The 17,554-nt window shown below is 52.8% G+C and overlaps 1 protein-coding gene across 8 annotated transcripts in view; it reads left to right on the forward strand.

The window, feature by feature from the left end:
- The window catches only part of DGKD (diacylglycerol kinase delta), a 110,750-nt gene that overhangs the window by 85,354 nt on the left and 7,842 nt on the right, over positions 1–17,554 (forward strand). For all 8 annotated transcript variants that reach the window (XM_086719965.1, XM_086719966.1, XM_086719968.1 and 5 more), the window contains 11 exons: positions 802–930; positions 2,366–2,462; positions 5,401–5,511; positions 7,449–7,545; positions 7,774–7,881; positions 8,980–9,093; positions 10,132–10,266; positions 10,591–10,742; positions 12,216–12,327; positions 12,412–12,504; positions 13,715–13,834. In XM_086719965.1, the coding sequence (XP_086576091.1) occupies positions 802–930; positions 2,366–2,462; positions 5,401–5,511; positions 7,449–7,545; positions 7,774–7,881; positions 8,980–9,093; positions 10,132–10,266; positions 10,591–10,742; positions 12,216–12,327; positions 12,412–12,504; positions 13,715–13,834 (1,268 nt within the window). The remainder of the gene's footprint in view (positions 1–801; positions 931–2,365; positions 2,463–5,400; positions 5,512–7,448; positions 7,546–7,773; positions 7,882–8,979; positions 9,094–10,131; positions 10,267–10,590; positions 10,743–12,215; positions 12,328–12,411; positions 12,505–13,714; positions 13,835–17,554) is intronic.

A 17,554-nucleotide genomic window follows, 5' to 3' on the forward strand; every position in this document is an offset into this window, starting at 1 on the left:
TGGGAAAGCCTGCCCCGGAAGTTTTAGGGTGCCTTCTCATAATTGCTTTGGCCACGGGCAGTATAAAAAGTCGCAGACACATGGCCTGTTTCCGTGCACCACCTCCCTGGCCTGGGGGAGACCCAGTGGGACCCCCGTAGGAAGGCATGCGCTTTCCTCAGAACCTGCTTGTATACCCCAGACCCAGCAGGGCTCAGGCCTGTGGTCCTTTCTGCGCACCGCAGCTCCCGACCTGGGGCGCAGGCGTTCCTGGCTGCAGCCTCCGAGCTCTGTGCACCTGTGCAGTTTGCTCCAGGCCAGGCTGCCAGGCATTTTGGCCGGGGCACCACCTACCCCTTTGGGCGCTCTGCCTGGGGATGCTTATCCCTCCTGGACCGGCCCCCAGCGCAGACTGCCGCTGTGGAGAGACACGGCCTCCCCTCTGTGTGCAGCCCCCTCCCTCATAGCCTGTACCAACTGCTGGGAGGCGTCTTCCGGAGGGGGGGTTTGCTCTGATCTGCTCTGAGCTCCACTGGGCCCCGCCTGTGACCGGGAGCGAGCCCCTCCCGCCCATCCCAGCCTCGGCTGCACCTGTGTTCCCCCCAGAGGGCGTCCAGGCCCACTTGCCTCTCTGTCCCCCTTCCCGTTCCCCTCCTCTTTCCTCTTGCACACTCTGCAGGGGGCTGACCAGTGGCTGGCAGCTGTTGTCCAGTCCCCTCAGCCCTCGGAACGGTCGTTTCTCTAATGACCATTTCCAGTACGTGAGTAATGTTCTGTTTTGGACAGTTTTATGGGTTTTGGTTCTGTTTTATAATTTTATAGTGTCCAGATCCCCATGTGAGAAGCTGATAAGCAAAGGAAGTTTGACACTGGGCAGTTCTGCCTCTCTTCCTCCCCAGTCAGGAAACCGGGATGGGCTGCCCGCACTGAACACCAAGATCCTGTTCTCGAGTGAGTGTCCCCCGTGGGTTGGCTGAGTGTGTCTGTGGGCCGTGCGCGTGGGGCGATAAGCTGCCAACTAGCGAGGTCCAGGATCTGTTGCTTTGGCACTGAGTTGTGAGAATGAATGTGACCGGGTCCCTGTCCTCTAAGAGTTTACATACAGGCCTGTGGCAAACAGACAGGATTCCAAAGTTATGTCATGGTGTGAAAAGTGCCCTTATTTAGTGTAAAGGGCAGCAAGCACCCATATTGCTGCTTGGGGCCCCAGGAAGATGTCGTTGAGAGGCAGTACCTGAGCTGGGTACTGAAGGATGAGTAGGAGTTCTCCTGAGAAAAAGGGGAGGGGAGGGTTGTGACGGGGAGCCAGTCGAGTCATCCCATCGTTTCTAGCGTGATGGTGGGAGGGCACAACTGGCCACCAGCGGAGTTGGGCACAGTCCACTTTTCCGTCTTTGCCTTCATTTTTCCCAGCATTCCCGGCATAGGGTTGAGGCTGCCATACTTTGTGCAGAAGGAAGGGGTAGCACAAGGGGTTGAGATTTGCCAGTAAGAGCCCCTTCGCCAGCTTCCCGTGACTTCCTGAGGCCTCCTGGGCCTGGCAGGGCCCATGCCATACCATCTGCTCCCATAGTGATTTAGCAGTTTCTTGGTGAATCTCGATTGAATAGAAAGAAAATTCCAGAAGTCCTTGGGCGATGAGGCTAACGAGACATAGTTGGTTAACCAGAGACATAGATGTTACTGGAAGGGGTGGATTGGCAGAAGGTTTAAAAGCAGGGTCCTATCTCTGCCTTTAAAACTTAAAAACAGTTTTTTTAATGTTTATTTCAGAGAGAGAGAGAAAGAGCACGAGCAAGGGAGGGGCAGAGAGAGAGAGAGAGAGAGAGGGAGACAGAATCCGAAGCAGGCTCCAGGGGCTCCAGGCTCTGAGCTGTCAGCACAGAGCCTGACACGGACCTCAAACCCATGAACTCTGCGAGATTATGACCTGAGCTGAAGTCGAACGCTTAACCGACTGAGCCACTCAGGCACCCCTGTGACTTAAGGGTGCAGGTTCGTTGGGGTGTTCCTTGATGTTTCTGTCTCATGAATTTAGTTTCGCGCAGCTGTAGGACTGAACGCTAAGATTACTTGTACTGAGAGATCATTTTGGTGCAGCTTCTTACACGTAATGAGAACCGTCTTTTTAAGCTGTTTTTTGAACTTTTAGGTGATGGTTTCTACTATCTACCGTGTTTGATTTTGCTCCATGAATATGGCTTTATGATGGTGATTTTTGACCTGAAACACTTAGATGTCAAAATTTGGATCTGTTTATACGTTGTTTAGAAATATTTAGTCACAATAGTGTTTTAGAGTATGTGTCCCTTAGCCTTGAAGACATGAGCTTGTCTTAATTCATCGAATCCCAACCTGCTGTCTCTTCCTGTTCTCTCCTCTACAGACGTTCGGGCTGGGATGTCTGGTTCCTTGCCTGGAGGTTCAGTCATCAGTCGCCTGTTAATTAATGCTGATCCCTTTAACTCGGAATCAGAAAACCTGTGAGTATGGGGGTAAACCAGGCGAGCACGATGTTAAAAGAATGTTGGAGGCCATGAGGCACCTGGGTGGTTCAGTCGGTTAAGTGTCCGACTTTGGCTCAGGTCATGATCTCATGGTTCCTGAGTTCGAGCCCTGCGTCGTGCTCTGTGCTGACAGATCAGAGCCTGGAGCCTGCTTCGGATTCTGTGTCTTCCTCGCTCTCTGCCCCTCCTTTCCTCACCCTCTGTCTCTGTTCGTCTCTCTCTCTCTCTCTCTCTCTCTCTCTCTCTCTCTCTCTCAAAAATAAATAAATGTTAAAAACAGACAACAACAACAACAACAACAAAAAGAATATTGGAGCCCAGAAAATAGATTTGGCATTGGCCAGAGGAATTCGTGTACAGATGACTAGGTTGTCCTTTTCTAGCTTTGGTTAGCTGATAAGGAAAACCTAGAAATGCCTCGGCTAAGAGTCTGGTTGGAAATGTGTGACGGGCATAGCCTGTCCCGGCTCATCCCAGCTTCCCATGAGGTCACGCGTCTATGGCTCCTGAACATCTCTCCTGGTCTGAGGTTTTTGGCAGGTTCAGAAACTCCTGCTGGGAGCTGACTTGGTCCTTGTTCTCACTGTCGCTCTCCCGTACCCAGCTAGTGCTGCGTTGGCATCTTGTCCCGACATCCTTCCTTCCCCCGCTCTGCCCTATTAGTGCTGCAGTGGCCTGGATTCTGGGGCTGAATCTGGGAGATACCGTCCCAGGTTTGCCATCACAGGGAAGAAGGTTCGATGCTGCTCTGTGGGCTGGTGCTGTGTCCTCTGCCCTGTTTCTCAGGTGGTGGGGACTTTGACAAGGCAGTTTAGTGGACTTCGTTCTTGTGTGTATGGAGGCCGTTATGGAGACAAACGGTATTTTGAAAATCTGGTCTTCTAGATTTCCCTTTCTGCTGGTTGATGGCAAGTTCTGGGCAGTGTGGCCGGTGGCAGTGGGTTGCATGTTCCCAGCCGCGTGTGTCTGGTATGCTGGGGGAGGGGACACAAATGCGCAGCTTGCACGGACTCCGTGGGTTCTGAGAGCAGAGCTGGAAGTGTGCAGAGTGGCCGTTTCTGCCGCCCCGATTTGCCAGGGTGGCCTCAGTGGAGTTACCTGCTGCCAGCCTCTGGCCTGCCCAGGCACCTCCGTGTCCCTGTCCCGGGCCCAACACTGCCTCCTGCCTGCCCCACGGGGCTCTGGTCCTGACACTCCCTGGTGCCGTGTTCCTTAGGCCAGAGCCGCAGCCTTCCGTGAGCAGCGCACACAGGGCCCCCTGAGCCAAGTATTTCGTTTGTTCCCTTCCCCTGAGACCAGAAGTCCCACACCTGGCAGCGTCGGTGTCTTTTCCTCCTCTCCGCTTCAGGAAGCGGGAGCCTAACCCGGGGAGGCCAGCTGCTCTCCTCCCTCTGCGCCGGGCGGTGTGCTGGGGCTGTAGCTTGGGGCCCCTAGACTTGTGGTCATTCTGCCTTTGCCTGTGGTGGCCCCTGGGGCCTGGCCATCCCCCACTTCCCAGGCCCCTGCGCCCGGTCTCCTCATCCCCCTTCCCCTGTCCCCATGCTGGTTCTGTGAGTTGGATCTGTCCGTTTTCCCAGGACCTGTAGATACTGGTCAGCACGTGGTCGTCTTTTCAGAAAACAGTTTCTCCCTGAGCTTTGTTCTCACTAAGCTGGTAGGCACTCGGATTAGATGTGTCCTAAAAACACGTCCATGTGGTGATGGCTTCCCAAATCAGGCTGCACATGCCTGTTAACCTGAAATTAAGCTGAAACCTCGAGTTCTGACCCCAGACGTGTTCCCTGCAGAGCCCAGGAGCGCCAGGCACGGACTTTCCTCCTTGCTGCTTCCTCTGGGTGGAGGCTCAGGGACTCCTTCCTTCAGCCAGCCTCCTGGAAGGAAAGGAGGGCCCTGGAGCCCCGGTGTGGCCCTGGTGGCCACAGTGATTGCGGGGGAGGCCGAGAAGCTGGAATGAAATGAGTCTCGTGGGCAGCGGACTCGGGAAAGTGCGGTGCTGGCCCCGGGCCTGGGATGCGCTGCTCTGATCGGATCTCGGGAAGGAAGGCGTGTTGGGAGGCCTTGGGTTGAAGACGCCAGAGCGCGTGTGCCATAGATATGGTCAGGTTCATGCTGCTGGTGGGAGCGCGAGATGGCGCGGCTGCTCTGGGACCCAGTCTGGTAGTTCCTCACGGTACGGTTTCCACGCGGCTCAGAGCACCTGTGGGGCCACGGCCGAGGAGTGAGAACATGTCCACGACAGCGTGTGTGTCGGTGCTCACGCGTCTACGGCAGAGTGCTGTTTGGCCATCAACAGGGATGAGGTCCTGAGCACGGATGCGTTCTGAAAACATTATGCTCGTGGATTCCGTTTATATGAACCTGGCAGAGTAGGCGCACCATGGAGACAGCAGATCTGAGTTGCCAGGGCTGGTGGGGGGGTTTGGGAGCTGATGGCGAAGGGCTGTGGACTTGCTGTTGGGGTGATGAGATGCCCTAAAATGCATAGTAGTGCACAACCAAATATGTTAAGAATCACCGAGTCCTGGGGCGCCCGGGTGGCTCAGTCGGTTAACATCCAACTTCCGCTCAGGTCATGTTCTCACGGTTTGTGGTTCGAGCCCCGCGTCGGGCTCTGTGCCGACAGCTCGGAGCCTGGAGCCTGCTTCGGATTCTGTGTCTCCCTCTCTCTCTGTTTCTCCCTCGTTCATGCTCTGTCTCACTCTCTCAAAAATAAATAAACATTAAAAAAAAAAATTTCAACCAAATATCAGAGTCTTAAGTTTTAAGTGGGCGCCTCAGGCAGTATGTGAGGTTGAGCCTCAGTAAAGCTGCTCCTGAAGGAAAAGCCATGAGTTTTGCCCTCAGGGAGAAATGCTTGGAGGGGGAGGCTGTGAAGCCACCTGCGGTTCTCATGGGTCCGAAACCCCCTTTGCAGAGAGTATTACACGGAGAAGTGCGTCATGAACAATTATTTTGGCATCGGCCTGGATGCGAAGATATCCCTGGACTTCAACAACAAGCGTGACGAGCACCCGGAGAAGTGCAGGTAGGCGGTGTGGCGGGCTTGTGTGCACACTGCTTCTTCGTCCTCGCTTCCCCTTCCGGGTAGCGAGGGAACCGCTAGAGTCAGCGAGGCAGTGGGTATCCAGAGCGCGGAGGCAGAAGGCAGATGTGAAAACCAGGTGCCTCGTTGTTGGAAAGAGAGGTGCTTGCACGAGATGTGGGTGGGACCAGGCTGGGGGTCTGGGAGGCCAGCCTGGAGGGGGGTTCCAGCCCTCAGGGCTGGTGTGGTCAGGACAAATTCCACATGAGAACATGAGTGACTGCAGTCAGTCAGAAGGGTCTGCGTCATAAGTCGTGGTGGTGCTGTAGAGGGACAGGTGACAAAGTGTGCTAGGAGGGTACTGTGCCAGGTACGTGAGACCCCGGCGGCAGTGGGGGCGGCCCGGCTGCCTCCCCACCACGCCCATGAGGAGACACCCCTCTGTAGGAAGACAGCCACGTGAGAGGCCCGAGGGGTGTCCTTGGGGATGTTCCTTTTTTCCCCCTAAATGACGTCTACTCATCCCTCCCCGCCTTGGGAGGGGATGCAGAGAAATGGGCAGCTTTCTCCTGGGTTGAGGTGGAGATTCCGTCTCCCCTGGGAAAACACGAGAAGTGAAGCAGGGAGTTAGCGTCTCCCACCCCACCCTTCAGTAATCACCTGGAGGAGGAGACCGTTCGGCTTTGACATTCTAGAACTGGCAAAGGAGAAGCTGATGTGCAGTTTGGCCAGAGACAGCCGCTGATGCAGGAGTCGGGGCGGGGGCCCCTTGCTGGAGAGCCCACAAACTTGTTCGTCGTCCCATCTCGTCCATGTGCCCCCTGCTTCCTTGGTGCCGTTGTCATTTGGAAGGGGACGCTGGGAGAGCTGGGTGGGAGGGGCTCACACACCTAAGGAGTTGCCCTGGTGATCACCCAGGTGCTCTGTAGGTGCAGATTTCTCAGAAAACAAAATCAAGCTTAAGAATTCAAGAAACTTTTGAATGCTGGGGTTCTTGAGTGGAGGAAAGTGTCTCAGAAGCCCCCCAGGGACATCTCTGTTGTTCAGCACATGATGGCGAGCCCGACTCCTTTAAAAAGGCCCCCGTTAGTTCAAAAATAACTGAAAAGGCATGAAAATGCATGCAATTTCACAGAGTAAGATAGTGACAAAGCCATGTGCAATACATTTTTAGAACTGTGGGCCCCTGCTAGGATAATCCCTGAGTTTGTATCAAGAGCTTTGAAAAGGTCTAAGAGGAATTCCATTTCTACGAGTCTATCCTAAGAAGTAACAAAACATTTGCCAAGAGGTGTGTGCAAAGGGGCCACTGCCACGTGACTTACGGAGCCTGGGACTGGGAACCGGCTGGGTCCAGTCACAGGGATTAAGTGGACAAGGGCCCGTAGGGAAAGGCCCCGCTGTGATCAGTCCAGCGTCTGGACGCAGGGTGCAGGGCCAAGTGAGCAGAGTCGGTCAGCAGACTGTAAACTGGCTGTTTCCCCCGTGAGTCAAAGACTTAGAAAAGACTGAAGAAATACACCAAAGTTTTTACCATCAGGACGCACAGCTGTGGGGATTAGGAGGATTTTTTTTCTCCTTTGTGCTTTTTTGCACTTCCCAAATTTTCTACGCTAAGCATAATTTTCTAGCTGGAAAAAAATCATTATCGGTTTTTTGTGAGGTTCTGTAATGTCTTTTTTACCTTTTTAGGTAAAATTACTTTCTTGGGAATGTTCCTTTTCAGCAGAATTTTCTATCACTAAACGTGTCTCTTTATGCACATCTTACATCGGCACATAGTGAGGAAATGCCCTTCCTTATTGAGATGTCGGGGCTGTGAGTGGTTGCCGAGTCTGACTGCTGTGTGATGGGACGTCTTCCTGCGGCTGCGGTAGTGGCTGCCGTTAGCTGTATAAAGAGAGCGGGGGTCCTGTCACTTCTTTGCTTTCCACCTCCAGGAGCCGGACCAAGAACATGATGTGGTACGGAGTTCTTGGAACCAAAGAGCTGCTGCACAGAACCTACAGGAACCTGGAGCAGAAGGTCCTGCTGGAGGTGAGCAAGAGGGTCTCCTGCAGGCAGGCCAGGGCCCGCCTGGTCTCCTGTGAGCCCCTCTTCTCGCTGGGTGTGGGGTCCCACTGCCCTGAGGTCCCTCAGTGAGAGCCCAGCTGTGGTCGTGGCCTTCTCCGCCCCGGGCGGGCGGGCGGGCGGGTTGCTGGTGAAGAAGGACCAGGTTGATGCTGTCATTCCCTTGTTTCCTTCTCCGGCATTTCTGCCGCACAGTGTGATGGGCGACCCATCCCACTCCCCAGTCTCCAGGGGATTGCTGTCCTCAACATTCCCAGCTATGCCGGAGGGACCAACTTCTGGGGGGGCACCAAGGAAGATGATGTACGTATGGGGGTTCTGGGTGGCCGGGCCCAAGCTGGGTGTGGGTAATCCCTTCAAGGAGTGTCCACCACTTCAGGCCCTGATGGAGCCTTCTGGCTCTTGGGGCTCTGAGGGTGGTGCGGAGGTGTGGGTAGAACTCCTCCCTTGTGCGGGTGGTCAGAGGACAGTGGAGAACGAGACAGAGATGGTCCCCTGCTCGTGAGAAGAGAGGCCGGGCAGGACAGATGTGGTCAGGGGCTCAGGTGTGATGCCAGCAGCCAGGCCCGACTCCGATTTGGGGTGGTCTGGGCAGACTTCTCAGAGGAGGGGACATCTGCACTGAGACCTGAAGGGAGACGCAGGATTGGCCGGGTCCGGTCAGGGCAGGGTGCAGAGGCTGTTCCGGGTAATTGCTGGAACAGCACATGTGAAGGCTTAGCGGGGAGACGGGTGTGGAGGAAGCTCTCTGACGGCGTGTAGTGGGCGGAGTGCAGACAAGTCCGAGCCCACGTGGGGTTGTGTAATCCACGGAAGAAGTCTGGGATTACTCTTAACTTTGGAAAGTGTTTGCTTTTAACCACGGATGCAGCTTCCATTGTACGTAATAGCTAACAAAATAATGAACGTGAACTGCGCACTCAGGATGTTCTGGTTGCCGGGGTGCCGGGCTGGCTCAGTGAGTGGAGTGTGCAACTTCTGATCTTGGGGCTGTGAGTTTGAGCCCTACATTGGGTGTAGAGATTACTGAAAATTAACAACGAGAAAGATGTTCGGTTGCCGTTCTAAGCACTGTGCGTGCATTAACTCAGTCCTCTTGAGAGCCTCTCGGGGAACACGCTAATTTTACCCAAAACCGAGGATGAGAAAATTAAGTACCTTGCTCAAGGTCGCACTGCTAGAAAGTGGCAGATCAGAGATTTGGTCCCAGGCAGCTGGTTCTAGTCAAGGTCTCACTAGAAACCCCCTCAATGACACAGTCACACCACAGCTGCTTCTCAGGACACGCCAGCCGAGTCGTGTGCCTATCTGTAACCAGAGCAGCAGCCCCGAGAGTGAACAACAGAGGGCCGTGCAGGGAGGTTTGGAGCAGGGGTCAGCTCCTAACACTGGCCCTTTCAGACTTTTGCAGCTCCGTCATTCGATGATAAGATTCTGGAGGTGGTCGCTGTATTTGGCAGTATGCAGATGGCCGTCTCTCGCGTCATTAGGCTGCAGCATCACCGAATCGCCCAGGTATCGGCCGTGGGCTGGCAGGTGGGAGGGACGTGGGAGGCAGCGTGGCTCACGCGTGTTTGGAGAGGCCGGGCCTGGCCCAGAACCAGTCTCCTCTGTCAGCAGGCTCCTGCTGCGCAGAGCCCGGGAGAAGGGGTGCTTTTCCAGGACCTCCCACGGCCCCACCTGCTGTATTTGACAGTTAACAAACACTCTTACAAAACGGGGGCCAACTTGAATCCTGCCTGAGCCCCCCTGCCGTGACTTTCTCTGCGGGTGCCAGCCGTATTGAGGTGGGATGTTGAGGTGGGATGGGATGAGACAGGCCCCACTGAACTCGGCTTGTGGCTGCAGCTTTCAGGAGCTGCATCCTGAGTTTGGGAATGGAGGCCGAGCCTACGGGAGCGGTGGAGAAAGTGTGGCCTCGCCTGGCTGGTCTGAGGCCCACCTGGAGAGGGGAGAAGGGGAAGGGGCTTCCCTGCTACTGGTGATGGGCTGGGGAGGGCAGTGTTCTTAGGCACAAGGAAGCAGGGAGGCTGATTCCCTAGCCCACCCAAGTCCCAGGCTGTGATGTTACGGCCCTTCCTGCCTCAGTCTGTCCCTGCGGAGCGTAGGGTGTTTGAATTTTATGATCGAACTCTTTGGCAGTGTTCTCTGTTGAAAAGAGAAACAGTACATCGCTAACCACTTGTTGGGACTGGTTTACCCTGTTCTGGGAGTGTTTGCACTTGAGCAGGGCCCCGTGGCTCTTGCTGGTCGTGAGTCCCCACCCTGGGCCTGGTGCTCGTGTCTGACCACCGAGGTCTCACTGCGGTCACAGATGCCGTGCTGGGTGAGGGGATGGTGGGGAGGGACAGATCCTTGGGCTTCATGAGCTGTGCCCTGGACAGGGATGCTCTGGCCGCAGCGGTGGTTGGCCGTGGGCACGGCGTCACCCCAGATGTCAGCTGGCTTGTGCAGGGGCGTGTGGGACAGGAAGGCTCCTGCAGGGCTGAGATCTAGCACCTTAGCTCCTTGGTTCAGCGTGGCGCACGAGTCACAGCTGTGGTGTTTTCTCAGTGTCGCACGGTGAAGATTTCCATCCTGGGGGATGAGGGCGTACCTGTGCAAGTGGACGGAGAGGCCTGGGTCCAGCCTCCAGGATACATTCGGATCATCCACAAGAACCGGGCACAGACGCTCACCAGAGATAGGGTAAGAAGGGCTGCGTGCGGAGACCCAGAGGGACTCACCTGTGTGAGTCCTGGGGCTCACCTGCAGGCACACCTGTGCACCTCCTGTCAGGAGACCTGGAGTTTCCAGTGTTTTGTTCTGGGAATTTGCTTTTTTCAGACGCAGAGATTAAGTGAGCAGGGGTGTAATTTCCAGGACGATTCGCCCTCCTCAGTGTAAAAAAGAAGTCTGTGTCTCCTTTTCTGGCTGTCGTCCAGCTGGTGTCCCAGCGGCGTTTGCGGTTGAACATGTGCTCGCCTCTTGAGAGAGGGTCGCACGGTGTGACACCAGGTTTCCGTGCCCTAGGCGTTTGAGAACACCCTCAAGTCCTGGGAAGACAAGCAGAAGTGCGAACTTCCTCGCCCCCCGTCTTTCTCTCTGCACCCGGAGATCCTGTCTGAGGAAGAGGCCACGCAGATGGACCACTTCGGGCAGGCGGCGGGAGCCCTCATCCACAGGTGGGCCCTCGCCTTCGCTGCGTGCTGGGCCTCCCCCCGGGTCTTCCTTGGGCCGCCACCGCCACCTCGAGGGCCCGGCTGGGGTTTCCGCTGGCCCTCGGATGGGGTTTATTTCGCGTGACTTTCCAAGATCGCTCGGGGTGTATGTAGAGGAGGCCTAAAACCCCCGGGCGTTTTCAGAGCCAGCTCACAGATTTTAAAACCTATCCCGAATTCTTCAGAATCGCTCACTTACTGCCTCTTCTCCTTTATCCCAGACAGCAGGTTTGTTATTAAAACACCTTGTAGGTATTTAAAAAACAAAAAAAGACAACAGCCAGAGGCATTTCCTGCTCTTACTCTGCCTTGGAGAAGTGGCTCCTGGGACCATGAGACTTGGAGCACAGAGGTCCCTCCGCCCCTCTCCATCCTCCCCACCTCCCCGGTGTGCCTGCTGCTGGCGTGCCTCACTCCAGAGGGGTCTCTCGGCTGCCACATCCTGCCATCTTCGGTGGTGCCATTTGTGGCTTCCTCTTCCGCTGTCCTCACCGGGAGTATCGCTGCCCTGCGGGCTCTGGGCTCTGTGCGCCCTTTGGGGCCATTCCCCTGCCCTTTCCCCAGGCGTCAGGCTCTTGACCCGCAGCTCTCCCAGGAATGCTGTGGGCACTTCTGGTTCTCGGGGTCCTTCTGGGTCCCCCGAGAGCACGCCCTGTGCTGAGTTCTCTGTCTGGAGCAGCCAGCGCCACTTTTGCAGCCCCCGTTCCCGTGACCCAATCAGTATCCGGGCCTGATGGCTTTGCTTCTTACACTTTTTCTCGGTTCCTTGGTGTGCCACCCACTTCTGGCTTCCTTCTGTCTTTGTTCTCGTCCCCTCAAAGCCTGTGGCAGTCCCACAGATAGGGCCCTGCATCTCACTGTCTTGTTTGAAGTCTGGCAGCTGCTCCTCGTTTTCCCCAGGGCAGGACGAGTGGTTCCCTGGCCAGCTTCCCTGACTCTCATGCTCCTTCTGTCCCTGGTGCTCTGGCTGTGTCTGACCCTGTCACCGCCCCCTCCCTGCCCGTTTGGGTCCCTTGGACAACAGGCTGCTGCCTGTGGCTACTTCCTGGGATCTGAGCCGTTTGAAGCAGGATGGTCCCCACAGAGGAGGGTCCTGTCGTTCCCATTTACAGAGTGGGGCAGGCCAAGTCCCCTCTCACAGACGATCAGCTGCCAGCTTGCTATTTTACAGGGTGTGAGTCTCATTCTGGGGATTTTCCGCCCTGGTCAAGTTTCTGGAAAAACTTGGATTTTTATGTCATGGTTCCCGTTTAAGACCTTCTCTGTTTGCCATCGGTGAGGGAATGCCGGTCGGGGTCATCCTGTGCTCGTTCTCATGGCATTCCTGTGTCTGCATTGGCCCTCTGGGCTGAACCTGGGTCTGTGTTCGAGTGAGGTGACGTCGTAGGCTGCCCCTTCGCCTGCTCTGATGAGTGCCATGTCTCTGTCTTTCTCTAGTATCCGGGAGATAGCTCAGTCCCATCACGACATGGAGCAGGAACTTGCCCACGCCGTCAATGCCAGCTCCAAGTCCATGGACCGGGTGTACGGCAAGCCCAGAGCCACAGAGGTGCCTGTGCTTTTCAGGTCTCGCTCCCTGGGAGTCCTGTAGCCCTGGGGCCTTCTACATGGTTGTCGTTCTGGTTCCTCTCAGGGCCTGAACTGCAGCTTTGTCCTGGAAATGGTGAATAACATCAAAGCTCTGCGCAGTGAGACCGAACTGCTGCTGGCTGGGAAGATGGCCCTGGTAAGCTGGGGCAGGCTGGCCTCGCGCTTTGCGTGCAGTGACCGTTGTGGTACCCAGGGCAGCACGTTTTAGTCTAGAACTCCTGGCCGGGGGAGTTCTAGACCCAGTGTAGGAAGGGGCCTTGGAGGTCATCCGATCTGGCCATATGGTTGGTTCTCTTTTTTTTTTTTTTTTTTTTTTTTAAATTTTTTTTTTCAACGTTTATTTATTTTTGGGACAGAGAGAGACAGAGCATGAACGGGGGAGGGGCAGAGAGAGAGGGAGACACAGAATCGGAAACAGGCTCCAGGCTCTGAGCCATCAGCCCAGAGCCTGACGCGGGGCTCGAACTCACGGACCATGAGATCGTGACCTGGCTGAAGTCGGACGCTTAACCGACTGCTATATGGTTGGTTCTCAAACAAACTCTCTGGCCACATCTCAACCACATCATCTCTGGTGTGTTAGACTTCTGTGGACAGGACCACCTTTGTCGCTGTGCTCAGAATTCTGCCTTAGAAATCTGCAGGTGTGGAGCCATCTGCCTGCGACCAGGCACGTGGGCCTTGTTCTGAGACACGCGGCACTGTCACCCTTCCTCGTTCAGCCCTGCAGACCTGGCGAGGAGTCCGCCCTGGGCGAGCAGGCAGGTCGGGTCTCACTGAATCGCAGAAGCCAGAATAGGGAGGGCCTGAGGGAAGGTCTGGCCAGCCTTCTTGCTTCAAAGATGAGGACGTGGAGGCCAAGGAGGTGGGGCGACCTGCTGAAGATCACACATCTGGAGAACCACCCCGTCCTCTGCTCTTCATCCCCAAATACTCTGCTTTTCTGTGTGTGACAGCCGCCCCTTTGCCGCCTGCTAGCATTCCCTGCACTCTGACATGGGCCCGCTGGGCCTGTCCTCTTTCTGACACAGGGGTCCCCAGGTCAACCAAAGTAGGCGAGACGTCAGCTCTGCCATTGCAATTTTCAGACAAGCTTGGTTCATTCCGCTCTTTACGAGAGGAGAGTTTTAGTTCCTGCATCTCAACCTACTTAGAAGGCGAGCTTCTGAGCTTGGCCCCTTAGCCAGTGCCGTGTGACTGACTTTCTGTAGGAGTTCTTGGAAGGACTCTCTGAGACAAACAGACCACTTCTGCTGGAGCAGCCTGCACGCCTGCATGGGGGCTTTGCCGTGGCCCCAGCTCCTCACCGCCGATAACCAGCTGTGTTTCTTTTCTGCCCGGAGCAGCAGTTGGATCCCCCTCAAAAAGAGCGGCTCGGGGCCGCTCTTGCTGAGATGGACCAGCAGCTCAGGAAGCTGGCGGACACCCCCTGGCTGTGCCAGCCCGTGGAGCCCGGTGATGAGGAGGTAAGGGGGTCCTGGGGCTTCAGCTTGGGCACCGCGGGATGCAGTGGCTTTCCCTTCAGTACCTGTAATCACCGTGACCCGTGCAGCTTTGAGATTAAGTTGGTGGCCATCTTGCAGCCCCTGATAAGGCTTCTCAAGACTCCTCTATTAAAACGCCGTGGAGGCGTGGAAAAAGACTGGCAGCGAGAAGGTTGGGAGTTAGTACTGAGCATAATCCTTGATGACTGGGGCACTCGTCATCCTCAGAAACAGAATGGCAGGGCTGGCCAGGAAGTCCCTAGAAGGCTGAGCCTGGCCCCACTGTTTGCCCCTGGTGTGAAGACACGTCGGTTGGATAAATGGCAGCTTCTTAAGTTTGTCGTCGTCAGGGATGGAGTCGGTGTGTTTCACTCACAATCACGTTTTTGTTTTGCACGTATTTAGAGACTCCAGCTTGTCATAGGTCCTGTAGCCAGGACAGACAGGACCCCAGGCATATGGCAGCCTGGGATGTCGTTGCCTCCTGCAGCAGGAGGATAGGCAGGAAGAGCCCCGGAGAGGTGCTTGTTGGAGGGTCAGTTTTGTGGGCAGCATCCTGATAAAGACGAACCGTGGATTGCCTTTCTTCTCAGGGGTAGAGCAGAGGTGGGCCTGGAGAAAAGTTCATCCTAGGCTAGGGTTCTGCAGTCTTGCCAGAGAAGTAACTGTTAGACGTTACACGTCTGGCACTCCTATCTCCAGTTTTGTTTGTTAGAACCTGTTGGCAGCAGTTAGGTGATGGTACAAAGGAAAGTTCCAACAGTCTGTCCTGCTCTGCTCTGAACATGCAGGCATTTGTTGACAAATGCAGAGGACATTTTGGTTTAAAGGGATAGGCCAAGCTCATCAAAATTAGTTAAATTGTGAATTATAAATACAAAATTTTCATTTAAAAGAAAATTCCTCAAATAATAATATATAAAATAATAGATGTAATGATAACATAGCCTGTAGTTCCAGACTAAGTTACCAAAGCCGGTGAAGTGGACAGTGAGATGGGAGGCTGGGAAGAAGACAGGGACAGAGGAATAAAGGCCGTTAAATTCCTTTAAGGTGGAAGGTTTAAAAAAAAGTTCTTGACTTTGATAATTAGGGAAATGCAGAGTTAGTAATATCTTTAAAAACTTCAAGGTAGTTTCTAACAGAATTGAAAAGGTGTATGTTTTTCCAAATCAGTTTTCTAAAAACAAAACCAAAATATAATCTACATTGTGAAAAAATAAGAGACCAATAAAGATGTAGCTAACAGTGTAAAAGATAAAAAATGGTGTAGCTTCTCCTCTGAAAAGCAAATTATCATAAGATTGTGTTAAAAAGGAAATCTAACCATATACCAATCACAAGAGCCTAATTTTCTCTCCCTACCCCCAGCAAAAACTCAGACACAAAAAGATCAAAACAATTTCAAGAAAACACATAAAATCTGAAGTTACAATATTAATATAAAAATAGAATTGCAATAAATGATAAAAACCGATCACTTTATATTGGCAAAATATATTTTTATAATAATAAAATTTATTTTTGTCTTCTTGATCTATTAGTTATTTCTAAAGTCTCTGACCATGAATGTAGATAGCTCAGTTTACCCTTGTGGTCTTATTTTTGCTTTCTGTGTTTTGAGGCTATATTATTGGCTGCATATAGATTTTATCATTATGTAAAGACCCTTAGTATTTGTTTTTAAGTTTACTTGTTTGGTATTTTCATCTTTATACTTTTACTTTCAAGCTTTATTTGTAGTGCCTCTCTTATGACTAGTGTATTGTCAAATATTGGATTTTTATCCAATCTGTTATTTTCTGTTTTAACTGGAATGTTTGGTCTATTTATATTTATTGTGATTATTAATGTATTTATATGTGTATTTTGCCATATTTTGTGTTCTGTATTCTTTTTTTGTTTCTTTTAATTTCTCCTTTTTGATTGAGAAGTCTCTCCTTCCTCCTACACAACTCTCTTTGTCCCCTCTAGTAGTTTGGAAATATGTACTGTCTATTCTTTTAGTGACTACCTTCCAAATTTTAATTTATATAAAATCTGTAAAGCAAAAACTTCTTGAAATGAGAGAAAGGGACAGAAACCAAACTGTAGTGTGAACCATCACTACCAGTCCGTGATTAATGAAATAAATTATAGCATATGAACAACAACAAAAAAAACTTGGAAAAATATGTATGTATAGAACATATATATATCATGTATCTACAGAGAGAGAACTTTATACTCTGTAAAGAGGGCATATATTTTTTCTTGTTGCCCATAGGACATTAAAAAGTACTGACAGTAGGAATCTCTTTGTTATTCTAGAAATTGAGAGGGAGCGTTTAGAAACTTTTAGGCAATTAACAGAATTATATTTCTGTTGAAAATAATAAAAAATTGAGGTTTATGTTTTATATGTCCTTTTTCGGTTTCATTTTTTTAGTAGTTTATTTTATTGCATTTCATGGGAGTACCAGTCCACTGTGCCCTGGAAATTGTTAAAGTTGGTTCCTTTCCAAGAGTGGTTTCAGCAGCCCAGTGCTGGGCCACAGGAAACCCCAGGTACCATAGCCGTCAGCTGTGGGCCCTGTGTTCCCACACCCTGCCCGTGGTGGGCAGCTCCCCCTCTCCGTGCAGATTCCCTCGGAAGACAGCAGAGGGCTAGGATTTTCCTTGCTTCGTGCTGCAGCAGGAGGCTCGTGGCCTAGTGCCTGGTTGCAGGGTGACCAGTCAGCTTGGTTTGTTTGGGGACTTTCGGGTCTCAATACTAAAAGCTCTTATTTCACGAACTGCGGTTCCAAAGCTTCAAACATAAAAATGTTTCAAAACAAATTATCACCAAATGTACAGCCACTGCAGAAACAAAGCAGCGTGAGTCCCGTCCCCCCCCCACCCCCCCCCCAGAGGTCTGACCTAATGAATCCTTCAAGCCATGTCTGTAGGGGCCCTGGTTTCTAGGGTTCCTGGTTGTGAGCTCATGAGACGGTGCAGAGTAACGGGCAGGAAGTTGTATAGATGACTCCAGGGGCAGGTTTAGCTGCAAAACCAGAAACCCTCTGGAGCTGGCCAGGGCAGAGCAGGCAGGGCCGGGGTAGTGTTCCTGCAGGCATTCATTTTGTGGAGCCCAAGGCCGAACCTGCAGCCAGGTGTCCTGGGAAAGAAAGGAAAACTACACTTGCTCCTGGGGCCTTCTGGGCCTCCCAGGGCTCCTGCCTTCTCCGGCCTTCTTTGCCAGCTGCCGTTTGGCTCCGCGTTCCCGCCCTGTGGGACTCCGGCTCTGGGGTGGCGTTCAGTGGGCAGAGAGAAGCAGGGGCAGGGCACGGTGCCACATTTCTACTGGCATAAAGATAGGAAAATTATTTATTTGAGAGCAAAAAAAAGTTGATAACTCTGTGAGCTAGTTCTTTGAAAGTACTGACCCCTGAATAACACAGTTTGAACTGCGTGGGTCCACTTACATACATACTACATAGTGCAGTACTGTAAATGTATTTTCTCTTATGATTTTCCTAACGTTCTCTTTTCTGTAGCTTTTTAGTAAGAAAACAGTATATAATACATGCAAAATATGTGTTAATCAGATCATTCAGACTCTTTGGGGAGTCAGAAGTTACACTGGAGTTTCAGTTTCGTGGGTGGGGGTTGGCTCCCGTAACTTCTACGTTGTTCAGAGGTTCCCCGTAAAGTGCAAGAAATTAATTAGCCTGTGGCAAATAT

This window comes from Puma concolor, chromosome C1 (genome assembly GCF_028749965.1).
Source record: "Puma concolor isolate L17-30 chromosome C1, mPumCon1.1.hap2, whole genome shotgun sequence".
NCBI lineage: Eukaryota > Metazoa > Chordata > Mammalia > Carnivora > Felidae > Puma > Puma concolor.